Below are 25,875 nucleotides of genomic sequence, written 5' to 3'. Positions count from 1 at the left end.
GCTCTCTTCCGTATGCAATTAACGCTCGGCGCAATGCAGGCTTAACGCATTCCAGCCACCACTGCAACGTCGTCGGATATGTCGGGAGGCGTCGTTCACACACATGCCAAGTGTCTTCGACTAAGCGTCTGCACTCAGGTTCCCTAAGGTGTGCTGTATTCAGTTTCCAAACACTGCGACTCCTCCACACTTGTTGACGACTCAGGGAGACCGTGCATATATATGCTATGTGATCTGAAAAGGCGACAGGCCACAATTCCGCATCGAGGATCGCAGGTTCGAGACGACGTGTTACGTAAATGCGATCGAGACAACTTGCAGAGTGACTCGTGACGTAGGTGTATCCACGTCTGTCGCCATGTATCTTCTCCCATGTATCAATGAGATTCATGTCCTGTATGAGTTGCCGCAGCTCCGGGCACGAAGTATAACGTGGGTGTTGATCTTTTGGTGCGAGCACGCAGTTGAAGTCGCCTCCAAATAAGACGTGTTCATACCGACCTAAGAATAGTATTGCAATCTCCTCTGCGTAAAATCGGGATCGGTCGCGCCGTCTGTCGGACCCCGACGGTGCGTAAATGTTAACGACCCGTACTCCCAGCACTGTGAGCGCCAGTCCTCGCGCTGACGGCAGGTACACCACGTCCTCAGCTACTATGCCGCTACGTAGAAGTATCGCTGTTCCGCTGCCGCCGTCGGTAGTAGGTGTAATGTACGTATCGTACTCGTATAGGTCGGGGAAGCTTTCAACACATACTTCCTGCAGAAGAACGATGTCGAAGTCTGACGCATGCAACATGTCTCGTAATAATTGCAATTTGACTGGCGATCTGATCGTATTAATATTAATAGAGGCTGTTCGATATGCCTGCCGCTGTTCCTCAGTGCGTAAAGCGCACATGAACGCTTATGTTAATTTGTGTGCTTCTGCCCGGTGACATGCTGTCTGTGCGTCAGTCTGCATCTTCTGCACGGTTAACATCCAGTGGACGCAGCACTCGCCATGGCGGGTGCATCGTCGGTGTGGGGGTCAGTATCGGATTCGTCGGCCCAGTTCCTGTGCTGGAGGTCCAGCTCCTGTCGTGTCTCTCCGCCCGGGCTGACCGAAGGCGGTGGCGTTGCTGCGGTGGGTGGAGGGACTCCTTCCGTCGGCTTTCCGTCCGGCGTGTCTGTACTCAACCCCTGTCTAGCATGGTTCGCGTCGCAATGCTGTGTGGGAGGTAGAACCTCCCGTTGCGCATCCGGAAGTACTGTATCGACGTCACACCCATGTCCGTCTGACGTGGACTGCAGTAAGCAGGTATCCGACGGCGCTAGCCGTCGTTTCTTGTGGCGCTTCGGCGATCGTTGTTTGCGCGTGTGCGCCTCCGTATCCGAGTGCGGAAGTGACTCCCGGTGCTCAGGGACGAAATCAGCTGTCGGCACAACAGCAGGATCAATTTCCATTTCTCCTACCGATCCTTTCCGCTCGGTTAAGTGCGTCGTCGGCGCCGGAGCAGCAGAGGTGTGCGTCGTTTCGTCACTGGAGGCGGTCTCTACCGCAGTCGGTTGCCGTAAACTGTCAGGATTCTGTAGCTGGTCATTCTTCGGGATGGGATCCGTTCGAAATGCGTCCGCATACGTTAGTGGAAGCGGCGTCAACGTGGACGGAGGTACGGGTTCGCCGTTTGGAACTTGCACTATCCTCCGCTGCATACATTCGGAACGGACGTGGCCCTCTTTCCCGCAGCCTGAGCATGTTTTGGGTTGTCCATCGTATATGACTATAGCTCTGCATCCGCAGATGAACAAGTACGAGGGTACATGTTGTGTCAGTTCTATTCTGATTTGACGCACCCCATTGAGAACGGGGTAAGTCGTGAAGTTGGACCATTTTTCCTCAACGTGGCTAAGCACTCTTCCATATGGGCGTAAGGCGTCAACGACCAAGTCAGACGGAACCTCGAAGGGAAGTTCGAAAATACGTATGTTTCGTAAGCCCAGTCCTGCATTATCAATAGTTACTTCTCCAACATGTCCATCAGAGTGACGAAATTTGAGTCCATGCTTAGTATCTCGGATGATTCTGTCACATACTGCATCGTTAATCAGCTTGACGTAAACAACACTGCTCACGATGGAGAGGTGGATTCCGATAAGTTCGTTGTAGTCAAGTTTAACTTCGTCTCGTAGGAACCTTTCTATTTCGTAGGCTTTCGGTCTCGCATATTCATTCGAAAAACTAATCTTGAGAGTCGACTTTCGGTATGCATGTGCCATTCTATATCGAGTCGTCTAAACGCACGAGTACGACGAAGAGGTAAACAACTGCGCGAGCGCGAACGTCTCCGGCAGGGACGTAAACAGACGTCCGTGCCGTAGCACCGCCAAAGGCAGACTGCTCGGCTACACTGGCCAGCAGATATTTTCATGTGAACCGCGTGTACTAAAACAAGGGGAGGGCACTGACAAGAGCAATTCAACCCCAGGGTTTCTGAAAGTATTTCTGGTAATACGCAGAGTGTTTCGCAATTTCTGTTTCGGGCTTCTAGATTATGTAGAGGTTACTTCGTAGATAAGGTGTTGGTAAGGGATCCATTTCCGGAAATGTGCCGTTTGGATGTAAAGTAAGTTTGAAGCTCGGGTCATATTCAGATCTCTTGTTTTAAGCTACAAACACAGCGGAAAGAATGAGCTCTGACGTGTGTGCCCTGTACTAACATATGGCATGGAGAATGTTTCGAGTGTGCGTCGTCGGGTTCTCTTCTAGGTGAAGAAGGACGATCGTTTCAAAGTAGAGTGTGTGGTGCGTCCGTGGAACACTCCAGTTTCCCACAGCCGTTCTTGTAGTCTGTCGCAAATTGTATGTAATGTCATAATTGCAACAGAGACGGATGACAGCACCCTCTTCTCAGATTGTGTGCGAACATTCAAGCTTGAGTTTTGTAAGTGATCCGATCTTCACACTTATTAGACATTCAGAAGGCAAACTTCCGGAAATTGGTTCTTTATCAAAGAGTTATCTACTTAGTCTCCTCCACAACCCAGGAGCCCGTAATACAAGTTGCGAAACATCCTGTATACTTTGATCTGCAATGCGTCAGACAGGATATGTGAGAACAGCTTGGCAACTGTCTGGGGCCTTATAATCCGATGAATGCTGTACGCTATGGAGTCTACCAGTTATCCTTGAGTCTCATCTCTCGGTGCAAATACATGTTAATAACGAAATTCCAATGCTGTTCCAACAAAAAAGGGGGCCAAGGTTCTAGAAAAGACTTTAATGTCGTCATTTCAGATATTGTTATGAAGCGTACCAGCAAGGAACAACGAACACTAAGAATAACTTTGATGAAAAAATACAGTTTTGCTCTAAATGTCACAAAAGGTGGAGGCAAACCGCTTTACAATTTGATTTTCGGTTCAAAATGTTTATTTCAACCAGATTCCTGTGGTTTAATTCTAGATGTTTTCAATAAACTTCGCAGTAATTTGTGACCTCCGATTACAATCACAGTTCCTTCAAATTACAGTTCCTTCAAATCCGGAAAAGTTTTCTATCATGAAGTAGATGATTTTTGTTCCTTTACATGTGGTCGTAGTGATATAAAACCCTACAGTAATATAATTCCCAATGCGGGGCTGGATCGACACGTAACGGTGTGGGCTGCAAACTAATGAATTAAAAATAGAGCACAGTCCATGACAATATCTACTTATATCACACATTCTACAGTCAATTAAATAGTGTAATTCAGTGGCATGTACTAATAAAATCATGCATTATGTTCCGGCGAATAACAAAACACACATACAAGAAACAAAACTACGTTGCACGTTAAAATAATAAGAACCCGTTTGTAATATTTTTTCCGGCCATCACTACACCACAACATCACCATAATAGGTAAATTATTCAAATGGGTTGCAGTCAAACTTCTATTTCGTAGCAGTTATTACGAATGTGATTTGCTGTTTTAAATGACGGAAAGCCTCGCTCCTTTATGGAGATTATGGTGGAGATTATGTGAATGTCGTCATTTGTATTCGACTGTTGGCTGTAAGTGGTAGTTGCTGTTCACACGCCGCTCAGATTTTACTTTGGAAGGTAGAAACTGCCTTACGTATTTGTGGAACGAAGTAGCAGACTCTCCTTTCATAGTAATGAATGCAACTACTGCTAGTGTTATTCATGTATACGGAAGCGGATCTATAAATTCAGAAAGTTATTAATCTATATTGTCTTCTACGTTGATTTATTTATTATAATGGTTAAATAAGTACAGTATTGTGAATTTTGCACTAATTTGTATTCCCTGTCTGTCATTTAACTCGATAAATTTTTCCTTAATATACGTTAATAAATAAATTACTGGGCATATTCACTGAACCAGAACAATGTTAATAGCAATCGTCTTCATTATTTTTCAAGTGTATTCGAAATTTCTTCGTGGTTAGCATTCGTCATTGAAATTAGTATATCGCCCATGTCAAAACTTAGTTGATAATTACTTACATCACTTTTAGTTTACGGTGCTTGATTATTTTGTGTTGTAAGAACCAAATTTTTGTTATTTTAATTGCAATGTTACTCATAGAACTGATGTTAATTTTTTTGTTAAATTTATTACAGATAAGTTTCTAAGCAGCGAAGTAACAAGAGTAATAGTAACTTGGAATTATTATCGAACAATCACCAAACGATAAAGAGAGAGTAAGTAAAATACCTCAGGGAGCTAAGAGAGCAATGGCCGACCAACTCTTTAATGGCTACTTACACTATGAAAATTAATATCAAAAGTCCCTTTCCAAATTCTTGCACGAATGAAAATCTATTCAGTAATACAAAATACGTGAGGGTCCTGAGCGCAGATATGGGCTCAACTCTTTCGTCTTTGGGACACCCTCGACAGTTTGAAGAGTTGGTCCATATTACGCTCATAGCTTCTCACTTTTCATTAAAAGCTACTTTTACTAACCATCACGCATCTGAAATTTGTATAAGACAACGTTTGTAACATAATGATAGAGAAAGTAGACTGCATTCTGCCAATTTAAAATTTGTTCTATCGAATCCAGTTCGAAGAAATTTGCCTGTTTGCAGCTGGTTTATATTCGTTGTTTCTTAGTTCCCTGTGGTAATTTGATGAAGGTATACTATTTGAAGAAACTTGACTTATATTTTGACTACACTAAAAGGTTCTCTGAGACGTATAATCGCGGCGAATTGAAAAATGAGAAAATCACGCTTGCATGACACTACCAAATGTCAGAAAATTTCACGGAAGCGATCTTAGTGAAACAATAGAATAAATACAACGTGTAACAGAGCTCTGCTATGAATTGTGCTGTTGTGGCTCTCACAGTCACTTACTCAGAAGAAGGAAATTGTTTAAACCATTTGTAATGTTACAGTTGGCTGATCATTACTAATCGAATATCATCGACTACTGTATGCTTTGTATAAGGAGTGGTCAAAATACTGATTTGAGCAGTATGAATACTCCTTATGTGACAAATAACGAGAAAGTGACCATTTTCTTTGGAATCGGGATGTTTGTAATGGTTATCTCATTCACAATTTTTTGTAGTATTTTATTTCAATACTGAAGTACTATAATAGAGACCATACATTGATAGTACCAGTCAAAAAAGACAATTAAAATTTTATTGACTTACAACCTTCAAATTCTTTCCTGGATGCATTGGAGTATCTGTTTCTCATATACAGTACGTTTGAAGAAAGTAGGTTTGTGCACTTAACAATCACATATATGGGAAATTTCTAACGTTAAAATGGTAACGTCTGAAGTTCAGTTCACAAAATTTAAACTTATTATGTCAAACAAAGCAAAATTATAAGTAAACGATTCCTTATGAAATACAAATTGCATGCAATACGTGCAAAAATTATTCGAACATTTTGATTTTTTGTCTTTGTGGACGTCTAGGTGCATGTTACTGGGCTAATTTGAACGAATTTCATTTCTATTGCTGCAGCACGTATCAGAAAGACAGGTTATTCGGCACTGAATGGTGTGTAATAACAAATTATTGTGCTAATAAATGAGTGTATTCTGCAGTTGCAATTTTTTAGTCTAAGTGGAAATGAGTTGCAAATAAAACTAACATAATGTCATCGTTCATGGTGACAAATAATCGTACATTACTAATGGTCAACCAGTGACTGTACTTTACTGATGAAGACTGAAAACCGTTATAAATATGCAGCTATGATAACCCAAATAAATATTTAATTTTCATAACACAGAATTTAATTTTGATCACTGACGGTTAGTCACTGGCTCTACAGTTCTCTGTTTATCACACAGCGATATCGAACCACTCTTGCTGAGGTACCAGTATCAGATCATTTTGATCTTAAATGAACGGGCATCTGATTTGAGAAACTATGATACACTACAAATTTTAAACAGGTTATAAAAACAAAAGACTGTAGAGTACCTTACGCTGTTTTAAATTCCAGAATGATAACCACAACTTAGCTTACTATCACGAGACTCGTATCGTTAAGCTGATGAAAAAAAAGTTACCTTAGTATGTAAGTTTTATTTCTCTTGAGAACACGTTTGCTTTTATTATGCAAAAGCCAGTCACAATATCCAATAATTCTTCAGTAACACTAAACCTTGTTCTTGCAATCTCTGATCCATCACTGTTCGTCATCTCTGAAGTTTAATGACAGAACAGCAACTTCGAATTTATTTGTATGGCATTTTGTTCCAGCTACCATATGCAAAGATGTTGGTTTTAATTCGTGACGGAAATGTATGTCTCTTTAGTAGTCTCTAGCATCATTTTAACTGTCCATGGAGAGCTTAACTTACTCCAGTGCATATGTCTCCATTACTAGAGCGTGCTATGATTATTATTCCTCATTCTCTTTCGGAATCATTGACCATACGTTAAAGAAAAAGAACTGAACACCGGCAGTTCAGAAGAGAGAATTTTTTACTCAAATCTCAGTTCATCCATGATGAACTGTCCTGAATACTTCCTGTCACTGTCTGCGAAGCACTGCTGTGATCCTCCCATAGAATTAACTCTGGATCCGAAAACAGTGTGTTACGTTGTGTATGGTTGCACTTCTGTGTTTGTACTATGAGAAATTTGAATTGTTATGAAGACTAGTAACTACTTTTCGCTTACTTAGTCCTGTGCCCTATCGACCCACTTCGTAACTGTGTGTGTGATCAGTCGCCTAGAATGTAGCAATCTAACCAGTTAGCTAGTAGAGGAATACAGGCGCCATTCATAAATAGGGTGTAATCTGCAAAGATCTTATACGCTGTTTTGCCTAACGAATGGATTTGTTGCCGTTGAAATGCTTGTACCGAAAAGAGGTAACTGTTCACAAATTAGCTTCCAATATTTAGTTTAAAAATAATTTTGACCCTCTGGGGACTCATGCTACTAAAAGACCACTGTACTAGGTCGCAGTAGATACGCCAGCAATAGCAATCTGAAAAGGATTTGTTTAAAAATCAGAATTTGGCTATCCTTCAGGATAAACTTCTTGATGCAGTATTGTGACGTGTAACTCACTGACATCATGCCCATTAATTCTGTTCATTTAAATCAGTTTTACTCAAATGATGCAACCCTAATTACTTGATAACATTCAGTTTAAAGACAGAGCAATCGTTGAGCTATGATGGAAAGTATTCGGCATTTGGTGGGATCAGTTTTTTTTCCTGTGTAAATAAATCTGATCCTGGGATTGGAACAAATATAGCAGCAATCTTTACATTTTCGTCACTATGAAAATTATCAGCAGTAGGTAACTCATTTTTGCATAATAAATAATGAACATAGCTGGGAGCAAGATCAATATTACTCAATACAAGGTCAGATATCTACGAACGTAGCACTTTCAGAAAATATGATACGCATTGACCCGTAGGTGGGCACACATTGTCGAAGACGAGTGCAACATCTAAACTAGTCATGTCTCGCATCTTCTTGTATAGGATCCGTTGGAACTTCCTCATCAGTATATCAACGGGAAATGGCTCCTGAGTCAATTAATCGTAAAACGATGAGCCTGTATAATGCGCCGATCCTCAATGTCGTCATTAATGAGGAACGGCCGTTCATTGCAATCGCATGCACCACGCACGTCTGCTTGGTCTCGAGTCACTGCGCCTGGCCTGTTCACTACACAGTCTAGACACTGAATTCTGATCGCTACTTCGTTCTCTGTGTTTGTAATTTTTGACTTTCTGTCATATGAACATGATCTTACCCAGCGGCGTAACTTGGAAGAGCACATTTCAGGCAGAGATAAAGCTCGAAATGAACAAATATGGTGTAGTGTTGTAGTTTCAGTCGCGTTCGTATATGTTATACCATTGAAAATTACTCGAAATTCGTATCTGTCATGAAAACTTCTGTGTTTACTGCTAGTGTGCTGAATGTACGGACGAATGGTTCACTGTATGTTATTTTCTCTCTTGCACCTCTTGTTAACATTGAAAGCTTATGACTTACCGAATGATATTGCTGAAATGATTTCTGCTATGGTTTAGTAAACTGAAGTATCCTAGCAGCCCTTGGCCCCTGCACTGAAAAATATCCGCGTCAAAAACTACCATCTGTTCGGTCAACTGTTCCTCCGACTTAGCGAAACAGATACTCTAGCACTCAAAACATAAACAGCGGAAGGCCTTTCTCAGTCCGCGCGATTGAAGGGGAAGAGTGTGTGTTATACTTAGTTGACGAAAAACTGAAGTACACCATAACTCGAACAACACAGCTGAATTGCTTAGACTAATGTTGCACAACGTAATTGCTAAGACTGATGCTGCACAACTGAATAGCTTAGACTAATGTTCTGGAACAGATATTATGTAAAATATATGTCAATGATCAACCATTCAACACTGGAACCTGGTCTTCACGTTTGCAGACGACACAGCTGTCAATGATCTAGCAGTACCGTTGAAGAAATGGAATCCAAGCTAACATCTGCTCTCGAAGAACTTCCAGTCTACTACGACGACAGCGACTTGAAACCCAGTGTGGATAAAACTCAAGTGTGTGCATTCCACCTAACCTATAAGGAGGCTAGTGGAAAGGTGTACATCATCTAGAAAGGACGCAGTTTAAATCACTGTGTTCATTCCAAATACATAGGGTTACATTGTAATATGCCTTAACTTTCAAATAACACCGTATAGACACCAGACAGAAGGTATTCACCAGGAACAATCTCGTCCGCAAAGTGACAAACACATGGGGAACACATTCCTGCGACCCCGCACATCCGCTCATGCTGTGTGTGTGTGTCCGCTGCAGATTACGCCTCTCCAGCCTGGAGGAACTCTGTATGTGCTAATCACGTTGATGTGGATTTCCATGAGATAGGTCGCTTAGTCACAGACAGCCTAAGACCAGCTCTTCTCAATAAGTTCTCCCACTCATGGAAGTAGCACCTCTGCATATAAGAAGACAGGTAGCAGCAGAGATTGAAAAGAAGAAGGAAGAAACAGATCCAAGACATCTATTGTTTGGAAATCATCCTTACCCATCACGACTGAAATCCAGAGAAAACTTCCTCTTTACGACAGCACCAACAACTACTTCAGCAGAAACCCACCAAAATGAAATGTGTATAAAAAAAGTCCACTGGAGGATTATGGACAGCAAAAGAGAAACTATCATCAGGCTGCCATCTCCAGTACGGAACCTGGGAGAGGCTCAACAGACTGAGAACAGGAGTGACAAGGTACAAAGTTAATCTGAAGCAGTGAAACATGTGTGATGATGAAATTTGTAAAATGTGGAGCAAGGTAGAACTCTGAACACTTGTTGGTTTACAGTAATTTTGGTGAGTCCTGTGACATGGGAGACTTGTTTGCTGCGGGTGACCATGCCGTTCTGAATGCTGAACATTGGGCTCAAGAAGAACAAAATTCTCTCAGTTAATAACATTACATTAGTTTTAGGGTTACATTTCGTTTTAGTATTCCTTAGACTCGGATAAATAAATAAACTCGGTTGATGCTGTTGATCGATCGCCAACTCAACGATTGCGTTCATATCCACAACCAAAACTCTGTCAGCCACTCCTATGGACAAGTGGTCATCTCCTACGAACAAGTGGTTATATCTTACAAAGTACACGTTTCCGGACCCACATTTATTTGCTTTGTTTTTCTAGCTCGGTGAGCGCTACCACTTCTCAAAATATTTGTTTAACACTTCGTATACTCAGCAAGCCACTGCATGGAGTAAAATAGAAGTTACTGCGTTTCAAAATTAGTGAATTTTGATCCAAGTTCATGCGCGTACTGAGCGAGATAAACGACTATGTACAGCACTCTTATTCCCCAGTCACTACGTGAGATATACGTCGATGGTAGTAGAATTGTTGCAGTGTCTTCGTCAGTACCCGCTCTCTTTATTCACCCAACAGTGTCAAACGTCCCCTTAGAAAAATTATAATTGATTGTGTTTAAACTGACACACAATATTTTTAGCGCAAGCAATCTGACTTTCAATAATCCCTACAAAAGAATGGCCCTGACTAACATTAACCTATACCTTTCCCAAATCACTTACCTCACAAAAATCTTCGTTACTCGAACTACTGCAATACAGCGAGCGCCACTACTGCCAGCTAAATAAAAGATTCAAACTACTGAAGGCACTAACTACTGATAGACATACACTCCTGGAAATTGAAATAAGAACACCGTGAATTAATTGTCCCAGGAAGGGGAAACTTTATTGACACATTCCTGGGGTCAGATACATCACATGATCACACTGACAGAACCACAGGCACATAGACACAGGCAACAGAGCATGCACAATGTCGGCACTAGTACAGTGTATATCCACCTTTCGCAGCAATGCAGGCTACTATTCTCCCATGGAGACGATCGTAGAGATGCTGGATGTAGTCCTGTGGAACGGCTTGCCATGCCATTTCCACCTGGCGCCTCAGTTGGACCAGCGTTCGTGCTGGACGTGCAAACCGCGTGAGACGACGCTTCATCCAGTCCCAAACATGCTCAATGGGGGACAGATCCGGAGATCTTGCTGGCCTGGGTAGTTGACTTACACCTTCTAGAGCACGTTGGGTGGCACGGGATACATGCAGACGTGCATTGTCCTGTTGGAACAGCAAGTTCCCTTGCCGGTCTAGGAATGGTAGAACGATGGGTTCGATGACGGTTTGGATGTACTGTGCACTATTCAGTGTCCCCTCGACGATCACCAGTGGTGTACGGCCAGTGTAGGAGATCGCTCCCCACACCATGATGCCGGGTGTTGGCCCTGTGTGCCTCGGTCGTATGCAGTCCTGATTGTGGCGCTCACCTGCACGGCGCCAAACACGCATACGACCATCATTGGCACCAAGGCAGAAGCGACTCTCATCGCTGAAGACGACACGTCTCCATTCGTCGCTCCATTCACGCCTGTCGCGACACCACTGGAGGCGGGCTGCGCGATGTTGGGGCGTGAGCGGAAGACGGCCTAACGGTGTGCGGGACCGTAGCCCAGCTTCATGGAGACGGTTCCGAATGGTCCTCGCCGATACCCCAGGAGCAACAGTGTCCCTAATTTGCTGGGAAGTGGCGGTGCGGTCCCCTACGGCACTGCGTAGGATCCTACGGTCTTGGCGTGCATCCGTGCGTCGCTGCGGTCCGGTCCCAGGTCGACGGGCACGTGCACCTTCCGCCGACCACTGGCGACAACATCGATGTACTGTGGAGACCTCACGCCCCACGTGTTGAGCAATTCGGCGGTACGTCCACCCGGCCTCCCGCATGCCCACTATACGCCCTCGCTCAAAGTCCGTCAACTGTACGTACGGTTCACGTCCACGCTGTCGCGGCATGCTACCAGTGTTAAAGACTGCGATGGAGCTCCGTATGCCACGGCAAACTGGCTGACACTGACGGCGGCGGTGCACTAATGCTGCGCAGCTAGCGCCATTCGACGGCCAACACCGCGGTTCCTGGTGTGTCCGCTGTGCCGTGCGTGTGATCATTGCTTGTACAGCCCTCTCGCAGTGTCCGGAGCAAGTATGGTGGGTCTGACACACCGGTGTCAATGTGTTCTTTTTTCCATTTCCAGGTGTGTATAACCTTCTGTTATACATCATTACAAAGAGTATTTAAAAAGGTTTTTTTTTTCACCCAAAAACAAGTTCAGAGATGTTCAATATGGCCCCCTCCAGACACACGAGCAATATCAACCCGATACTCCAACTCGTTCCACACTCTCTGTAGCATATCAGGCGTAACAGTTTGGACAGCAGCTGTTATTTCTCGTTTCAAATCATCAATGGTGGCTGGGAGAGGTGGCCGAAACACCATATCCTTAACATACCCCCATAAGAAAAAATCGCAGGGGGTAAGATCAGGGCTTCTTGGAGGCCAGTGATGAAGTGCTCTGTCACGGGCTGCCTGGCGGCCGATCCATCGCCTCGGGTAGTTGACGTTCAGGTTTCATAACTAACCTTTTTCGTAGGACTCTCCATACAGTTGATTGTGGAATTTGCAGCTCTCTGCTAGCTCTGCGAGTCGATTTTCCTGGGCTGCGAACAAATGCTTGCTGGATGCGTGCTACATTTTCATCACTCGTTCTCGGCCGTCCAGAACTTTTCCCTTTGCACGAACACCCATTCTCTGTAAACTGTTTATACCAACGTTTAATACACCACGTATCAGGAGGTTTAACACCATACTTCGTTCGAAATGCACGCTGAACAACTGTCGTCGATTCACTTTTGCCGTACTCAATAACACAAAAAGCTTTCTGTTGAGCGGTCGCCATCTTAGCATCAACTGACGCTGACGCCTAGTCAACAGCGCCTCAAGCGAACAAATGTACAACTAAATGAAACTTTATAGCTCCCTTAATTCGCCGACAGATAGTGCTTAGCTCTGCCTTTTGTCGTTGCAGAGTTTTTAATTCCTAAAGTTGTGGTATTCTTTTTGAATCACCCTGTATTATGACCACTTCCCACCGAGAGACTAAACGTCACGTGGTGGCTCTGCGATCACGGGACTTGGTAAGAAGAGACGATTGGGGAATCATTTTAGCGACAGTACAGAAATTCACCAACGCAAGCGATGTTATGAAAGAAGGGTAATTGTCATACCACACCGCTAGCAAACGTACAACGGGGAAACGGTGAAACTAATCGGCTAATCGCGTGCTGCGGTCTTGAGCATCTATGGATAGTGGTTGAACGATGGTGAACCTACACATAGGCGACGAGGTGTTGGGCGCCCACGCGTCGTAACAGAACGTCGAATTCGGAGGTTCGACCACTCTATAAAGGAGGACAGGCGGCGATCTATGGCAGATATGACGATAGACTATAGTGCTGATGTAGACACAATTCTTTCAGAGCACACCGTTCAGCGGATATTGTTGAACATGGGGATCCACAACGAACGACCCCTACATGTCCCCATTTCACTCAATCACATTACATTTGCAGTGGGCACAAGATAATCGAGATTGGAACTTGGATCAACTGAAACTTCTCTACTAAAACCAGGTCGATGGGCGTTTCCGTATATATGGTCATCCAGACTAACGGCTGCTATAAACATACACCGTGGTATAGACGCAGGCCAGCGACAGCACTAATGTGTTATGGGGAACATTCACATGAGCTTCCGTGGGACTTGTGGCAACAGTCGAAGGTACTATGACGGCTGTGAACCATGTCAACATTATTGCGAACCACTTGTCTCCCTTCTACATCTACATCTACATCTACATTTATACTTCGCAAGCCACCCAACGGTGTGTGGCGGAGGGCACTTTACGTGCCATTGTCATTACCTCCCTTTCCTGTTCTAGTCGCGTATGGTTCGCGGGAAGAACCATTGCCAGAAAGCGTCCGTGCGCTCTCGAATCTCTCTCATTTTACATTCGTGATCTCCTCGGGAGGTATATGTAGGGGGAAGCAATATATTCGATACCTCATCCAGAGACGCAACCTCTCGAAACCTGGACAGCAAGCTACACCACGATGCAGAGCGCCTGTCTTGCAGAGTCTGCCACTCGAGTTTGCTAAACATCTCCGTAACGCTATCACGATTACCAAATAACCCCGTGACGAAACGCGCCGCTCTTCTTTGGATCTTCTGTATCTCCTCTGCCAACCCGACCTAGTACGGATCCCACACTGATGAGCAATACTCAAGTATAGGTCGAACGAGTGTTTTGTAAGCCACCTTCATGCTTGATGTCTTTCCCATCAGTGATGGTATCTTCCAGTAGGACAGCTGTTTCTGTCAAAAGGGCTGTGACCTGTGTGTGGACATCTAGCTCCATATACCTCCGCATACCAAGGACTTGCCAAAAATATGCTACTTAGAATCCCTGCTGTATTACATTCCAAAGGTGCACACGCGCTTTTAATCAGATGGTGTTAATGCCTTGGCTCACCAGTGTATGTATAAGTTATGAATGGCTGCATGATGATGAGCCCAATAGCTAATGATTGAATAAAAACAATGTTCGCTATCAGGCAGTGTGCGTGTTGCAGATGTGGCAGGACATCGAGAGCGTTCTGCTGGGAGACAGTCACTCTGGAGACCAGCGGTACCCCGCGCCGGCCTGCGCCCCAGCGGTCGACGCGCCGCCCGCTCCCGCCCCTGCACTGCCTGGCGCCGCCGCCACCTCCGCCGCTGACGGGCACAAGTACGGCGCGGGGGCGGGCGAGTACCTGGACTACGGCTACCACCACCTGCACCACCATCACCATCACCACTACCACTTCGGACAGGCTGCGGCGGCGGCGGCTGCGGCGGCGGCTGCGGCGCACTCCGCCGTCAAGAGTGAGCCGCACAGCCAGTGCGAAGAGGCGCCGGCGGGGCCGGCCGAGTACGGCTTCCACGGCGTGGGCGTGGGTGTAGGTGTGGGCGTGGGCGCGCCGTACCTCGGGCTGCTGGACGCCAAGCACGCTGCGCTCGAGGCCAAGCAGCCACCAGCGGGCTACCACCCGCTGGCTGCCTACCACGGCTATCAGGCCCAGGACGCCGCCGGCCCGGACTACAACGGAACCATGACCATAGTGCAGGCAAGTAGTCAGGGCTCCGGAAAGAGGCGAATATTAATCTTAACTCATTTGACAGCACAAGTTTTCAAATTCATGCTGCATCAACGAGACAGACGGAATGGTTAAAATATGTTCGGAACTTCTAAAATCACAGGGGCAGTGCAAATCATACCATCACTCAAGGTAGTGTCTAGAATGTAAGCTGACCACAGAAATATTAGTAACACATTAGGGAGCACCCTGGTCGCTCTGGCGCACTGTAGATGGTGCAGAACTGATACCAGGCAATCATGCGATCCTCTAACGATGACGTGAAGTCCTGACAGTGAAAGTGCCATTCGGCTGTAGGGAATCAGTGCGGTAAGACGAGTAGAGTTGAATACGTTACAAAATGGGAGAAAAATGCTATCACATGTGGACGTGCCGATGGCAGCACCTTGAATGAAATTGCCCAATTTGCCGTTGTAGTAACTCGGAATGTCCAGTGTGCCTACAAAGGAAGGTGTACCATTCGTATTCACGTAACACGACGCAGAACAGTGATGAAAAAAACCATAACTGATAGGGAGACTGCCGGCCGCGGTGGTCTCGCGGTTCTGGGCGCGCAGTCCGGAACCGTGCGACTGCTACGGTCGCAGGTTCGAATCCTGCCTCGGACATGGTTTAAGTAGTTCTAAGTTCTAGGGGACTGATGACCACAGCAGTTGAGTCCCATAGTGCTCAGAGCCATTTGAACCATTTTTGATAGGGAGACTGTCACATCTTGCAACCACAGTCGGTTTCAAACCCGGCAGGAAATGCTGCCGCCAGTGATTGCTGAACCATGTAGCTAATGCCATAGCAAACATCGCGAAGGGAACTGCGTGCAGTGGACATTGGGAGTCGGGTGCCTTGCAATAGGTAATTGCTTACTGTGGCAAGGAAAACTGCGCGCTTTCAATGAACCAAATAATATACAAATTGGACAAAACCTGACAGAGCTAGTGTATTGTGGTCGGACAACTTGTGATTTTGTCCCTTTTGAAATGGTCCAAGGCGTCTCTCGTTAATTTATTTGGTACAAATCTCTCCATTGCTGTCAATACTATTCCTTTGAATTTAAGCCACATCTGGCCCACACTTTCATAGTTAGTTCGGAAGGAGCGGAGGCTTTCTCTTAGGAAGGGATGAAGATAATTTTTATCCGCTTTTCTAAATAGATATAATTTGCGTTTATTTTTGGTGGATTTGGGTGTTACTGTATTCAGTCTTTCTTCAACGACCTTGAAATCACTAATCCCTGTATCTGTCGTAAAGCTCCCCATTCGCCCAGGCTTATTTTTTATTAAGAGGTCGTGTATGTTATCTCAATCACTTACACTTCGAGTTGGCTTCTGAACTACCATAACTGATCAAAATAATTTTCGGAGAAAGCATTTAGTATGATTTGGGACGAAGTTCTATGCCTACCACCGACTTTAAACATGTAATATCGCCAACGTATCGAGGGTAGATTGAAGTCACCAACAAGTATAATTTTGTGACTGGAGTATCTATTTGAAATGAGACTCAAGTTTTCTTTGAACTGTTTAGTAAATGTATCATCTGAGTCGGTATGTAGGTAAAAAGGAACCAGCTATTAATTTTTTCCGGTTGTCAAGAATAGCTGGCAGGAACTATCTGCTTTAATTTCGCTATAGGATAAACTACTCCGAACAGCAACAAACATGCCGCCACCAACTGTATTTAATCTATCCTTTCTGGACACCACTAGGTCCTTTATAAAATTTCCGCTCAAATTATTTCCAGCTTTTCCAGTGGGTCCTCTAAATCAAGCAATCTTAATTCATAGAAAATGTTCGGGACCATTTGCGTTTTCGTAGTTCTGCGGAATCTAACCGCCAATTACTGACTTTAGCTTGGTATGGCATCTCTGATGAAATTTATGAATCACTTCCTCGCCAAATAGAGACCATTATCAGGTCTAGAGGCGGAATTAGCGTGATAATTCTTAGGGGTGACTAATTTTTTTGCCTGTTATGCTTATGAACTAGAGATATATCATAAAATATTCGTAAGAGTATACACCACACAATTCCGAAAACAGATTTAGATAAATGGAAGAACTATGGTACATCAGCTTGAAATATATCCAAATCGATAAACAGAATAATATGCAAATTAATGGAAAAAACTGAGGATCTTTTAGATCTGTTTTAGGAATTCGTTCTGTTTTAGGAAATATAAAGGAAACCAAGAGATAGTTCCGACGTTACACTTGATAATAAAAGCGAGATTAAGAAAATTCAAGACGCTTTCTTAGTATTTGTCGACCCAGAGAAAGCGTCCGCCATTGTAAACAAGTGCAAGGTGTTTGAAATTCTCAGATAATGGGTATAAACTATATAGAAAAACAGACAACATGCAGTATGAACAAGAGTCAAGCGAGAACAGTAAAAAATAATGGAAGACCAAGAGAGAAGTACGCGGGTTGGAAAAGGGGTAGGGCAGGTATGCCGTCTTTCTCCTTCACTGTTCAGCCTATATGTATGAGACACAATGAAGAAATAGAAGTACGAATTGTGGATAAAATTCAGGTTGAAAGTTGAATGGAGTGTCATTGATGAAAATAACATTTCGGTTACCAGATAGTTAAAAAGTGTTTTACATTCAATGTTTACAATAATTAAATTTTGGTGGATTCACTCTTATCGGAAGGAAACAGTATACGTCATCAAAAGTTAATTAACCCTAGCAATTAGCAACACTTACGCATTTTTCCATAACATGTACTACCAACTGGGGGGGAGGGAGGAGGGGGGGAATGGTGGTACTCTTAACTTTCATTAACAACACCCTTTTAAAATACGTACTGATGTATAAGTAGGGTCCAGAACCCGAGAATATATTTCAGCACAATTTTAGCACCTTCAAGGCATTTTCCATAGTGAGTACTCGAAGAGGAGTGGCATTTTATAACCACCATAAAAATATTGGAAAATGAAATTTAACTAACTGTCATTAAGTTTTATTCACAACATACTTTTTTAAGATTATAGATGAGTAAGATGGGTAATGAACTTGAAAATATGAGTATGAAGTACATTGCGAATAGTCCCATTCACTATAAAGAACTAAGTTTTTGGATTACAATTTCCTGAAAAATTCTAAACAATTACGGAATATGGTATAACAAATTATGAAAAACAATAAATTTTTTTTCAAAATTTTAGTATATAAAGTACATGACTAAATTTCAACATTTTCAAAATATGGGCATAATGTACTGGTATTTTGAGTGTTAACATTGTACCCACAGTTTACGAAATCTGTTCAAAATATCAAACTTTCCAAAAAATATGTTGCTATTATGCTGCCTATATTTTAGTTTTAAAAAAGTGAACATTTAAAAATTTCGTAGAAATTTTTAACCATTCTTTCTTGGATATAAGTAAATTTAATTTAGCTTACCGTTAACTTATTATGTGTAAAAACGTCCCAATTTTTCAAATTGTGATTATGGCAATATTTTGCACTAGGTACGTTCAGGTTTTATGGTCTCTAGCTACCATTTGTGACCATTTAAAGTAAGTAAATTCCACCACCAACGTCTGCTAATATTTCTTTATTATAACACATTACAGTCCGCAGCATTACCAGATACCCTGTGTAGAGAAGACATGAAATGCATTTCATATGCAACTATCAGTATTATGCTATCCGGTGACTACCACAACTGCTTAGGGATGAATATAATATACAACATGTACAACCGCAAAGATATTAGCCAGTGTAATGATAGTGTAAATGTCGAGCTATGCAGACTCTCTGGATCATCATTGATTCGAGCTGTCGACATAAATAAGCTTTTCAGTCGCTAGTGTGTGGAGTACCTCTACACAAAGTGTTGGAAACACTGTATAGAACTAACAGTGAACAGTATGTATTATTGACTATTTAATCAATTTTACCGTTTCACAACAGTGAATTATGATGGATTATATGCCATTTGATGCTATAGGTAATATGGTCATGTGAACTGCCTTAAGTGGCTTAAAGTGAGTATGTGACAATTTATGATGTGAATTTTCATCAGCATGTTCACCAGAAAGCGTCTTATTACCACTCAGTAAGGAATGTGTGTTATTTCCCATGGTATACTGGGAGCTCTGAGGATTGAAACCAGTTGCAATAAATCACTATTTATTTGCAGCTCCTGGCGTAGGAGCTACGATGTTTTTGAAATGAAACACATCGAAGGCATCCAAATACTCGTTAGTGAACATTAATAAGAGATGTGTACCCGTTCGCCTTCAAGGCGGCTTGAACTCTACTGTGGTCACTACCAATGTGATGTTAGAATGTATGTGGGGAAATGGCAGCCCATTATTGCTCAAGAGCCGAAACCAGAGAAGACAGTAACGTTGGACGCAGGACGCTGGAGCGAAGCTGATGTTCTAAGTCAGTCCAAAGGTCTTCCATTGGATTTATATCCGGTATCAGACCAGTTCATTCCAGGAACGTTACTGACTACAAACCACTGACTTACAAATACTGCTTTATGACAGTGTGTATCGTCATGCTGGTACAAACCATCATCTCCAAACTGTTCCTCTATTGTGTGCAGAAACGAGTGCTGTTGAACGTGTTCATATTATGCCGTGTTTAGGTTTTCTTAAGTGCAATAAGAGGACGATACCCTAACCACGGAAAATAGCCCCATACCATAACACCACCACTTCCGAAATCCGGCCCCGGCAGCTGAGTGGTCAGCGCGACAGAATGTCAATCCTAAGGGCCCGAGTTCGATTGCCGGCTGGGTCGGAGATTTTCTCTTCTCAGGGACTGGGTGATGTGTTGTCCTAATCACATCATTTCATCCCCATCGACGCGCAAGTCGCCGAAGTGGCGTCAAACCGAAATACTTGCACACGGCGAACGGTCTACCCGACGGAAGGCTCTAGTCACACGACATTTACATTTACCACTTCCGAACTTTATTGTTGGCAGCACGAAACACAGGAGGCAATGTTCTCCAGGCATTCGCAAAACCGTAACCCATGAGTAAGGTTGCCACGAGGTATACACTGATACATCAGTCGGAATCACTCGTTTCCAGTCATCCACTGCGCGGCGCTGTCGCCCTTTATACCATATCAAGAGTCGCTTAACATTGACTATAGAAGTATGTGACTTACGAGGAGCTGCTCGACCATTGCACCCAATTCTTTTTAACTTCATACCCAAAGTCACTGAACTAGCTGGATTGCTGGCAGCACTTTGGAACACACGAATGATTCCTTCGAGTGATTTCATACGATTTCTTACCACCGGCCTCGACAATGCTCGACGTTTCCTGTCTGTCCGTACTTGAGGTGTGGCTGGTCTCGGTCTAGCTGTGATTGTTTTTTCTGGTTTCTACTTCACAATCACATCACGAACATTCAACTCGGGCAGCTTTGGAAAGGCTGAAATGTCTATGATGGATGGGCTGAAATGTCTCTGATGGATGGGGTGACATCGACTGACAAGTCCACGTTCGAAGTCATTGAGTTCCCCAGACTGAGCCGTTCTGCTGCTACTGCTTCTCTATTCGCAACACCAGGGGTGGCCAAGTAGCGGCCCGCGGGCCACATGAGGGGTTTTGTGTGGTCCGCCAAGACATTTACAAAAATCATAGGAAAAACAAAATTTCCCTTCCCCGCGCGACTAACAAAATCCGCGAGCGTCTGCACTACTTGGTAGTGAGTACTACCGACAGATGTCTCTACAGTCACGCAACTAACCTAGCTGCACGTGGGCGCGGTGGATTATGGGAGCACTACAATCAGCCACCACGGGCACGGAAAAAAGCACTGTGCATCCTGCTATTGGCGCAAATTTATGCTCCACGCGGTGGCTGATGGGAGCGCTGTATTTCTCCCGCGCCGACTGAATAGTACGACGTTCAGAACAATTTTTTTCTTTTCGGGTGGTTTACTTGTGTTTTGTCTGTGCAGCAGTACAACGCAATTTTTTTTTTTTTTTTTTTTACTTCAGCAGTGCAATCATGACTCCTAAGAAGAAGCGTAAAATCGGTGATAAGTGCCATCTGTTTAATGAAGACTGGGTGACCAAATATTTCTTTATTGATGCAGAAAATAAAGCCGCATGCTTACTATGCCATGATACAGTTGCCGTATTCAAGGAGTACAATCTGAAACGACATCACGAAACAAAACACAGTGACTCTGGCTGCAAACTTTCAGATGATGAACGAAAAATAAAAGCAGCGCAGTTCATGAAACGCTTGAAGAAGCAACAAGCGTTATTTACGAAGCAAACACCGCTTCAAAATAGTGCTACAGAAGCAAGTTTCATGGTCGCCTATAACCTTGCTAAACGAAACAAACCTTTTTCGGATGGGGAGTTTATTAAACAGTGCATGGTACAGTGTGCAAGTGTATTGTGTCCCGAAGTTAAAACCAAATTTGAGAGCATTTCGTTGTCAAGGAGGACTATAGCGTGGCGCCTTGATTTAATTAGTGACGAACTTGCAGACCAGCTAAAGACTGTGAGCTAAGATTTTGTTTGGTTTTCACTGGCAATGGACGAAAGCACAGATATTGAAGACACTGTACAAGTACTCATCTTTATCCGTGGAATTAATGAACATTTCGTCATCACCGAGTAATTTAGTGCTGTAACTTTAGCTGACTTTTATAAATCTTTGTCAGCTGAAAAATTTCCATGTACCAAGAAATTTGCAGGTAAATTTTCTTCATATTTGGATAGACGTATATTTGTAAACAAAGTTTTTCTTGCTTGAAAATCAACAAGAGCAAATACCGAAGCTGTTTAACAGACAGTAATTTGCAGGCTGTGATGAGAATATCAACTAGCAGTCTGACTCCTGATTTCAAAAAAATTGTCCAAAATTGTGATAGGATGCATTTGTCCCATTAAACTTGTTTTAAAATTTAATGTACTTGGAGATTGTATTGAATTAGCAAAATAAATGAAATTGAACACGACTATCTTATTTGAGGATGTCAGAAGGGAAGAGGTACAAGTGACTTCAGTCTTATCAAAATTATAAGAAGTATACTTATACCCCTTTGCCTCTGACTCTTTCATTTATATCCAATGATTTTTACGATACCTTTTATGAAATATAAAGCTAATTAATCAATGCATTTTAACGCTTTCACTGCTACACCCGAAATTGCAACTCTGTGTGTGATATGTGAATAGAAATAAAGAAAACTTTCATAAAAGGTTTATAAGGTGCGGCCCTCCGCTAACCTCTGTGTCTACAATGAGGCCCCGAGCCAAAACAATTGCCCACCCCTGGCCAACACAATACTCCCTGCCTCATTTTACACCGGCGAGTCACCTCTCCTGGCAACTAGTGTTCAATTCCGTACTACGTACTGGTGTCTGGATGCTTTAGATGAAATAATTTGCTTACGAGCTGTGATCCAGCACCTACATAAAACATGTGTGTGTAGTGTACGAGATGTGGTACACTGATGCGGTGTTGCGGTGTGTGCAGGGCGCGTCGATGCCGTACGGGCACGTGTCGCCGCCGGCGAGTCCCGACGCTCCGCGAGCGTTCGTGCAGCACCAGGGCCTCGAGGGCGGCGCCGGCCACTACGCCGGGCCGGCCGGCGGACGGCTGTCGCTGCACCCGTACCCCAGCGTGCGCGTCATGACGCCGCCCGCGTCGCCCCACCTCGCCAACCTGCTGACGGGCGGCCGCCACCAGCTGCCGCCCCCGCCGCCCCCGCAGCCAGCTCCGCCTGGCCCGCCGCCCTTCGTCGACGTGCCGTCAGCCGCGTGCAAGGTGAAGCGCGGCCGGCGCCGCTGGGGCCGCAAGAAGGTGACGACGCACACGTGCACCTACACCGGCTGCACCAAGACGTACACCAAGTCGTCGCACCTGAAGGCGCACCTGCGCACGCACACGGGCGAGAAGCCGTACCAGTGCGGCTGGAAGGGCTGCGGCTGGAAGTTCGCGCGCTCCGACGAGCTGACGCGCCACTACCGCAAGCACACGGGCGACCGGCCCTTCCAGTGCCGCCTGTGCGAGCGCGCCTTCTCCCGCTCCGACCACCTAGCGCTGCACATGAAGAGGCACATCTCCGTCTAGACTGGGCCACACGGACCTCGTCAGATTCGCGTAGTTTCCGCAGATTCGCGACCACCACAGGACCAGCGACGCTGTATTTTCGTGGACACTGTTATGTGATATAAAGCATGAGCGAAGCGAGTGTTGAAAGCGACCTAGATTAATATGAAACAAACAAAAATTTTATTCCTGTGAATTCGTTCCAGTCTTTTAGTTTCTCCGCCACTGAAGGCTTTACACATATTTGTCACTATACTGCTACCGTGAAATTTCTTTCAGTGTCATAGTGGCTGTCTGTGCTTCTATCATTCACAATGTAAGAGAACACGTTTATCATTTGGTACTACGTGTATATATTGGTACACATCTCGGACGTCCACGGTCAACGTTACAGGTTACAGCATGTAGGGATCTCTTGATTCTGTATAATTATAGTATATGGAGTGACCAAAATGAAACCGACGGCCCGGAAAAGTCTGGCACAAAATGAGGTACTCTAGTTAATCGACAACTGAACTGTTACAGAAGGTGCTGGAAATGGCCAGTGTTGCCGTCAGTGAGGTGATGTATGGGTTTTGTCGAACTGTGAGATTGTACTTTCAGTGTGCTGTTGTTGTTATTCTATTGTCTGGAAGTTATTTGTTCAGCTTGCTCCACAGATAGACCGAACAAGCTAAATTGGAGGCCAGGAAGTTTTATAAGCTTTGCAGATTGCACTTTCCTCACCGAACGTTTGATGAACTGGTGACGAAGTTGCGTATGGGGTGTGTTCTGTTGCTCCATCTCGGTGAAATATCCGTAAAATCGTTCATCTCCTTTCCATACATAAATCGTCAAAATCTTTTCCTCCTCCCCCTTTCTTTTCTGATAGAGAAAAACTGGTTGCAGATTCCTAGCTGAGAGTGATTCTGGAAGTATCCCCCAGGAATATATTTTATTTCTCTATTTATTTGGGTATAACCAGTTTCGAAGGACGAAGCCTTGTTATCAAGTGCTCATGCCCGCTGAGAGTAGACACAAGCTGACATCTTACCACCGGGTACACACATGAGAAAATGGGTTTCAAAAAATGGTTCAAATGGCTCTGAGCACTATGGGACTCAACTGCTGAGGTCATTAGTCCCCTAGAACTTAGAACTAGTTAAACCTAACTAACCTAAGGACATCACAAACATCCATGCCCGAGGCAGGATTCGAACCTGCGACCGTAGCGGTCTCGCGGTTCCAGACTGCAGCGCCTTTAACCGCACGGCCACTTCGGCCGGCGGTTTCACAGATTCTGAACGTACCTCTTGGCATTAAAAGTTTCATTTAAAAATTATGTTTTGATTTCTATACATTGTGAACCAGACTACAAATTGAACATTACACTGTTGCAGTTCAGCGCACAGGTGGCAATTTTTTAGCACACAAAGGTGCGAGTTCGGTGAGTTGCTACAAACTGACGAAAACACTTTTCAAGATAGTTTTATTCTCTCCACCCTGTAAGTCAACACGCTCCACAGCACAAATTAAGATTGATTATCTGATGCGTATCTAACTAGCTCAAAATCTAAATTGCAATCTGCGCATTAGTTTGTTTCAATCTTGTCACTCCACAACAACAACCTGTCGAAAATGCAACTACTTATGATTCTTCACTTCCTCCTCCATCTAGCTTTGCTGGATCTCTATGGTACGTTTTATTTGTGTGATAGCTTCACTGGTTCAAAATCGGGCCCTGTTAATGTTAACGGTAACGGTTACTATTCTTGAGAAAAGGTAGTATCTATATTCGCGCTAGCTAATTTTCTTTGATACCCAAATTTTTTCGAGTGTGTGAATGAGTAAATTCTTCGAGTAAAAATTAGTAAATTATACTGTTTATGTATGGCGTTTCAAATACTTCATCGAATAAAAGACGTCAGTACAATACTGGGATCAACAGTAGAAGGCAGAACTGCACGAATTAAACTGTATCGGTAGAGTACTTCACATCCTACATTAAATAAGAGGAAAGCTGTAGCGAAGGCCGCCCTTCGTCCATTTCGTGTTTGGTGCTTGTATTCTGTTCCACTTTCACATTTCAAAAAGAGATGGCAAATATTCACCCACTTGCTCTGTCTTTCCTTAGCCGAACATGGATCTCCATAACTCTGTCATTGAAGTTTGCAAACCTCTCACTCCTACGTCAAAAGATGAATTATAAAGAAGCGACTTCTATTATTCAAAATGTGTGTTCAGCGTCCTTGGTCTAATTCATAGAATATTCGCAGCAGTAGTTGCTAATTTCGTTTTTCTAGTAGAAGCTGATGGTTATATGTCGTAGCACAGATTTTACAAAAATTCAGAACTCAAGTGAATTCGAAAGATAAACTTTGGTTTACCGAAGACGTCTTTAATCAGCTTTTCATGGGTCCACATAGATCACAGAGCCAGCATAATACTGTGGGACTGTTTGTGGGAAACTGAACATAAGATCGACGAAGCGCGAAGAAGACCAACCTTCTCAGCTACAAAACGTCCGAGAGTACAAACCGTGTACCGTGCTCCTAGCAATACTGACAACAGTCGAGTTTTCTTTCTAACTCATTGCTTTCAGAGTGAAATGTCTGCAGCTTACAGGAGCACATGAGCGCTGATATAGAGTGAAATTGTGAAAGATGTTCCAGCGTTTTATGTACTACGGATGAAAAACCATGTATTGTAAAGATTTTTATTGTTGTTCACTTACATTCCAAATGTAAATAGTCTTATTTAAATATTTATGAAA

General features: G+C 43.8%; 1 protein-coding gene across 1 annotated transcript; it reads left to right on the top strand.

Annotated features, from left to right (window-relative positions):
• The first annotated feature begins 1,003 nt into the window (after positions 1 to 1,003).
• On the top strand, positions 1,004 to 24,182 carry LOC126249198 (Krueppel-like factor 2). Its single transcript, XM_049950852.1, has 4 exons — positions 1,004 to 1,126; positions 14,522 to 15,055; positions 22,548 to 22,694; positions 22,785 to 24,182. Exons 1-4 carry the CDS (start codon positions 1,004 to 1,006, stop codon positions 23,142 to 23,144), a joined length of 1,164 nt encoding a protein of 387 aa, XP_049806809.1. The 3' UTR covers positions 23,145 to 24,182.
• The last annotated feature ends 1,693 nt before the right edge of the window (positions 24,183 to 25,875 follow it).

The sequence above is a fragment of the Schistocerca nitens genome, chromosome 3 (assembly GCF_023898315.1).
Source record: "Schistocerca nitens isolate TAMUIC-IGC-003100 chromosome 3, iqSchNite1.1, whole genome shotgun sequence".
In the NCBI taxonomy this organism is placed as follows: Eukaryota; Metazoa; Arthropoda; class Insecta; order Orthoptera; family Acrididae; genus Schistocerca; species Schistocerca nitens.
The sequence above is the reverse complement of the archived record's forward strand: the minus strand, read 5'-3'. Positions and strand labels throughout refer to the sequence as shown.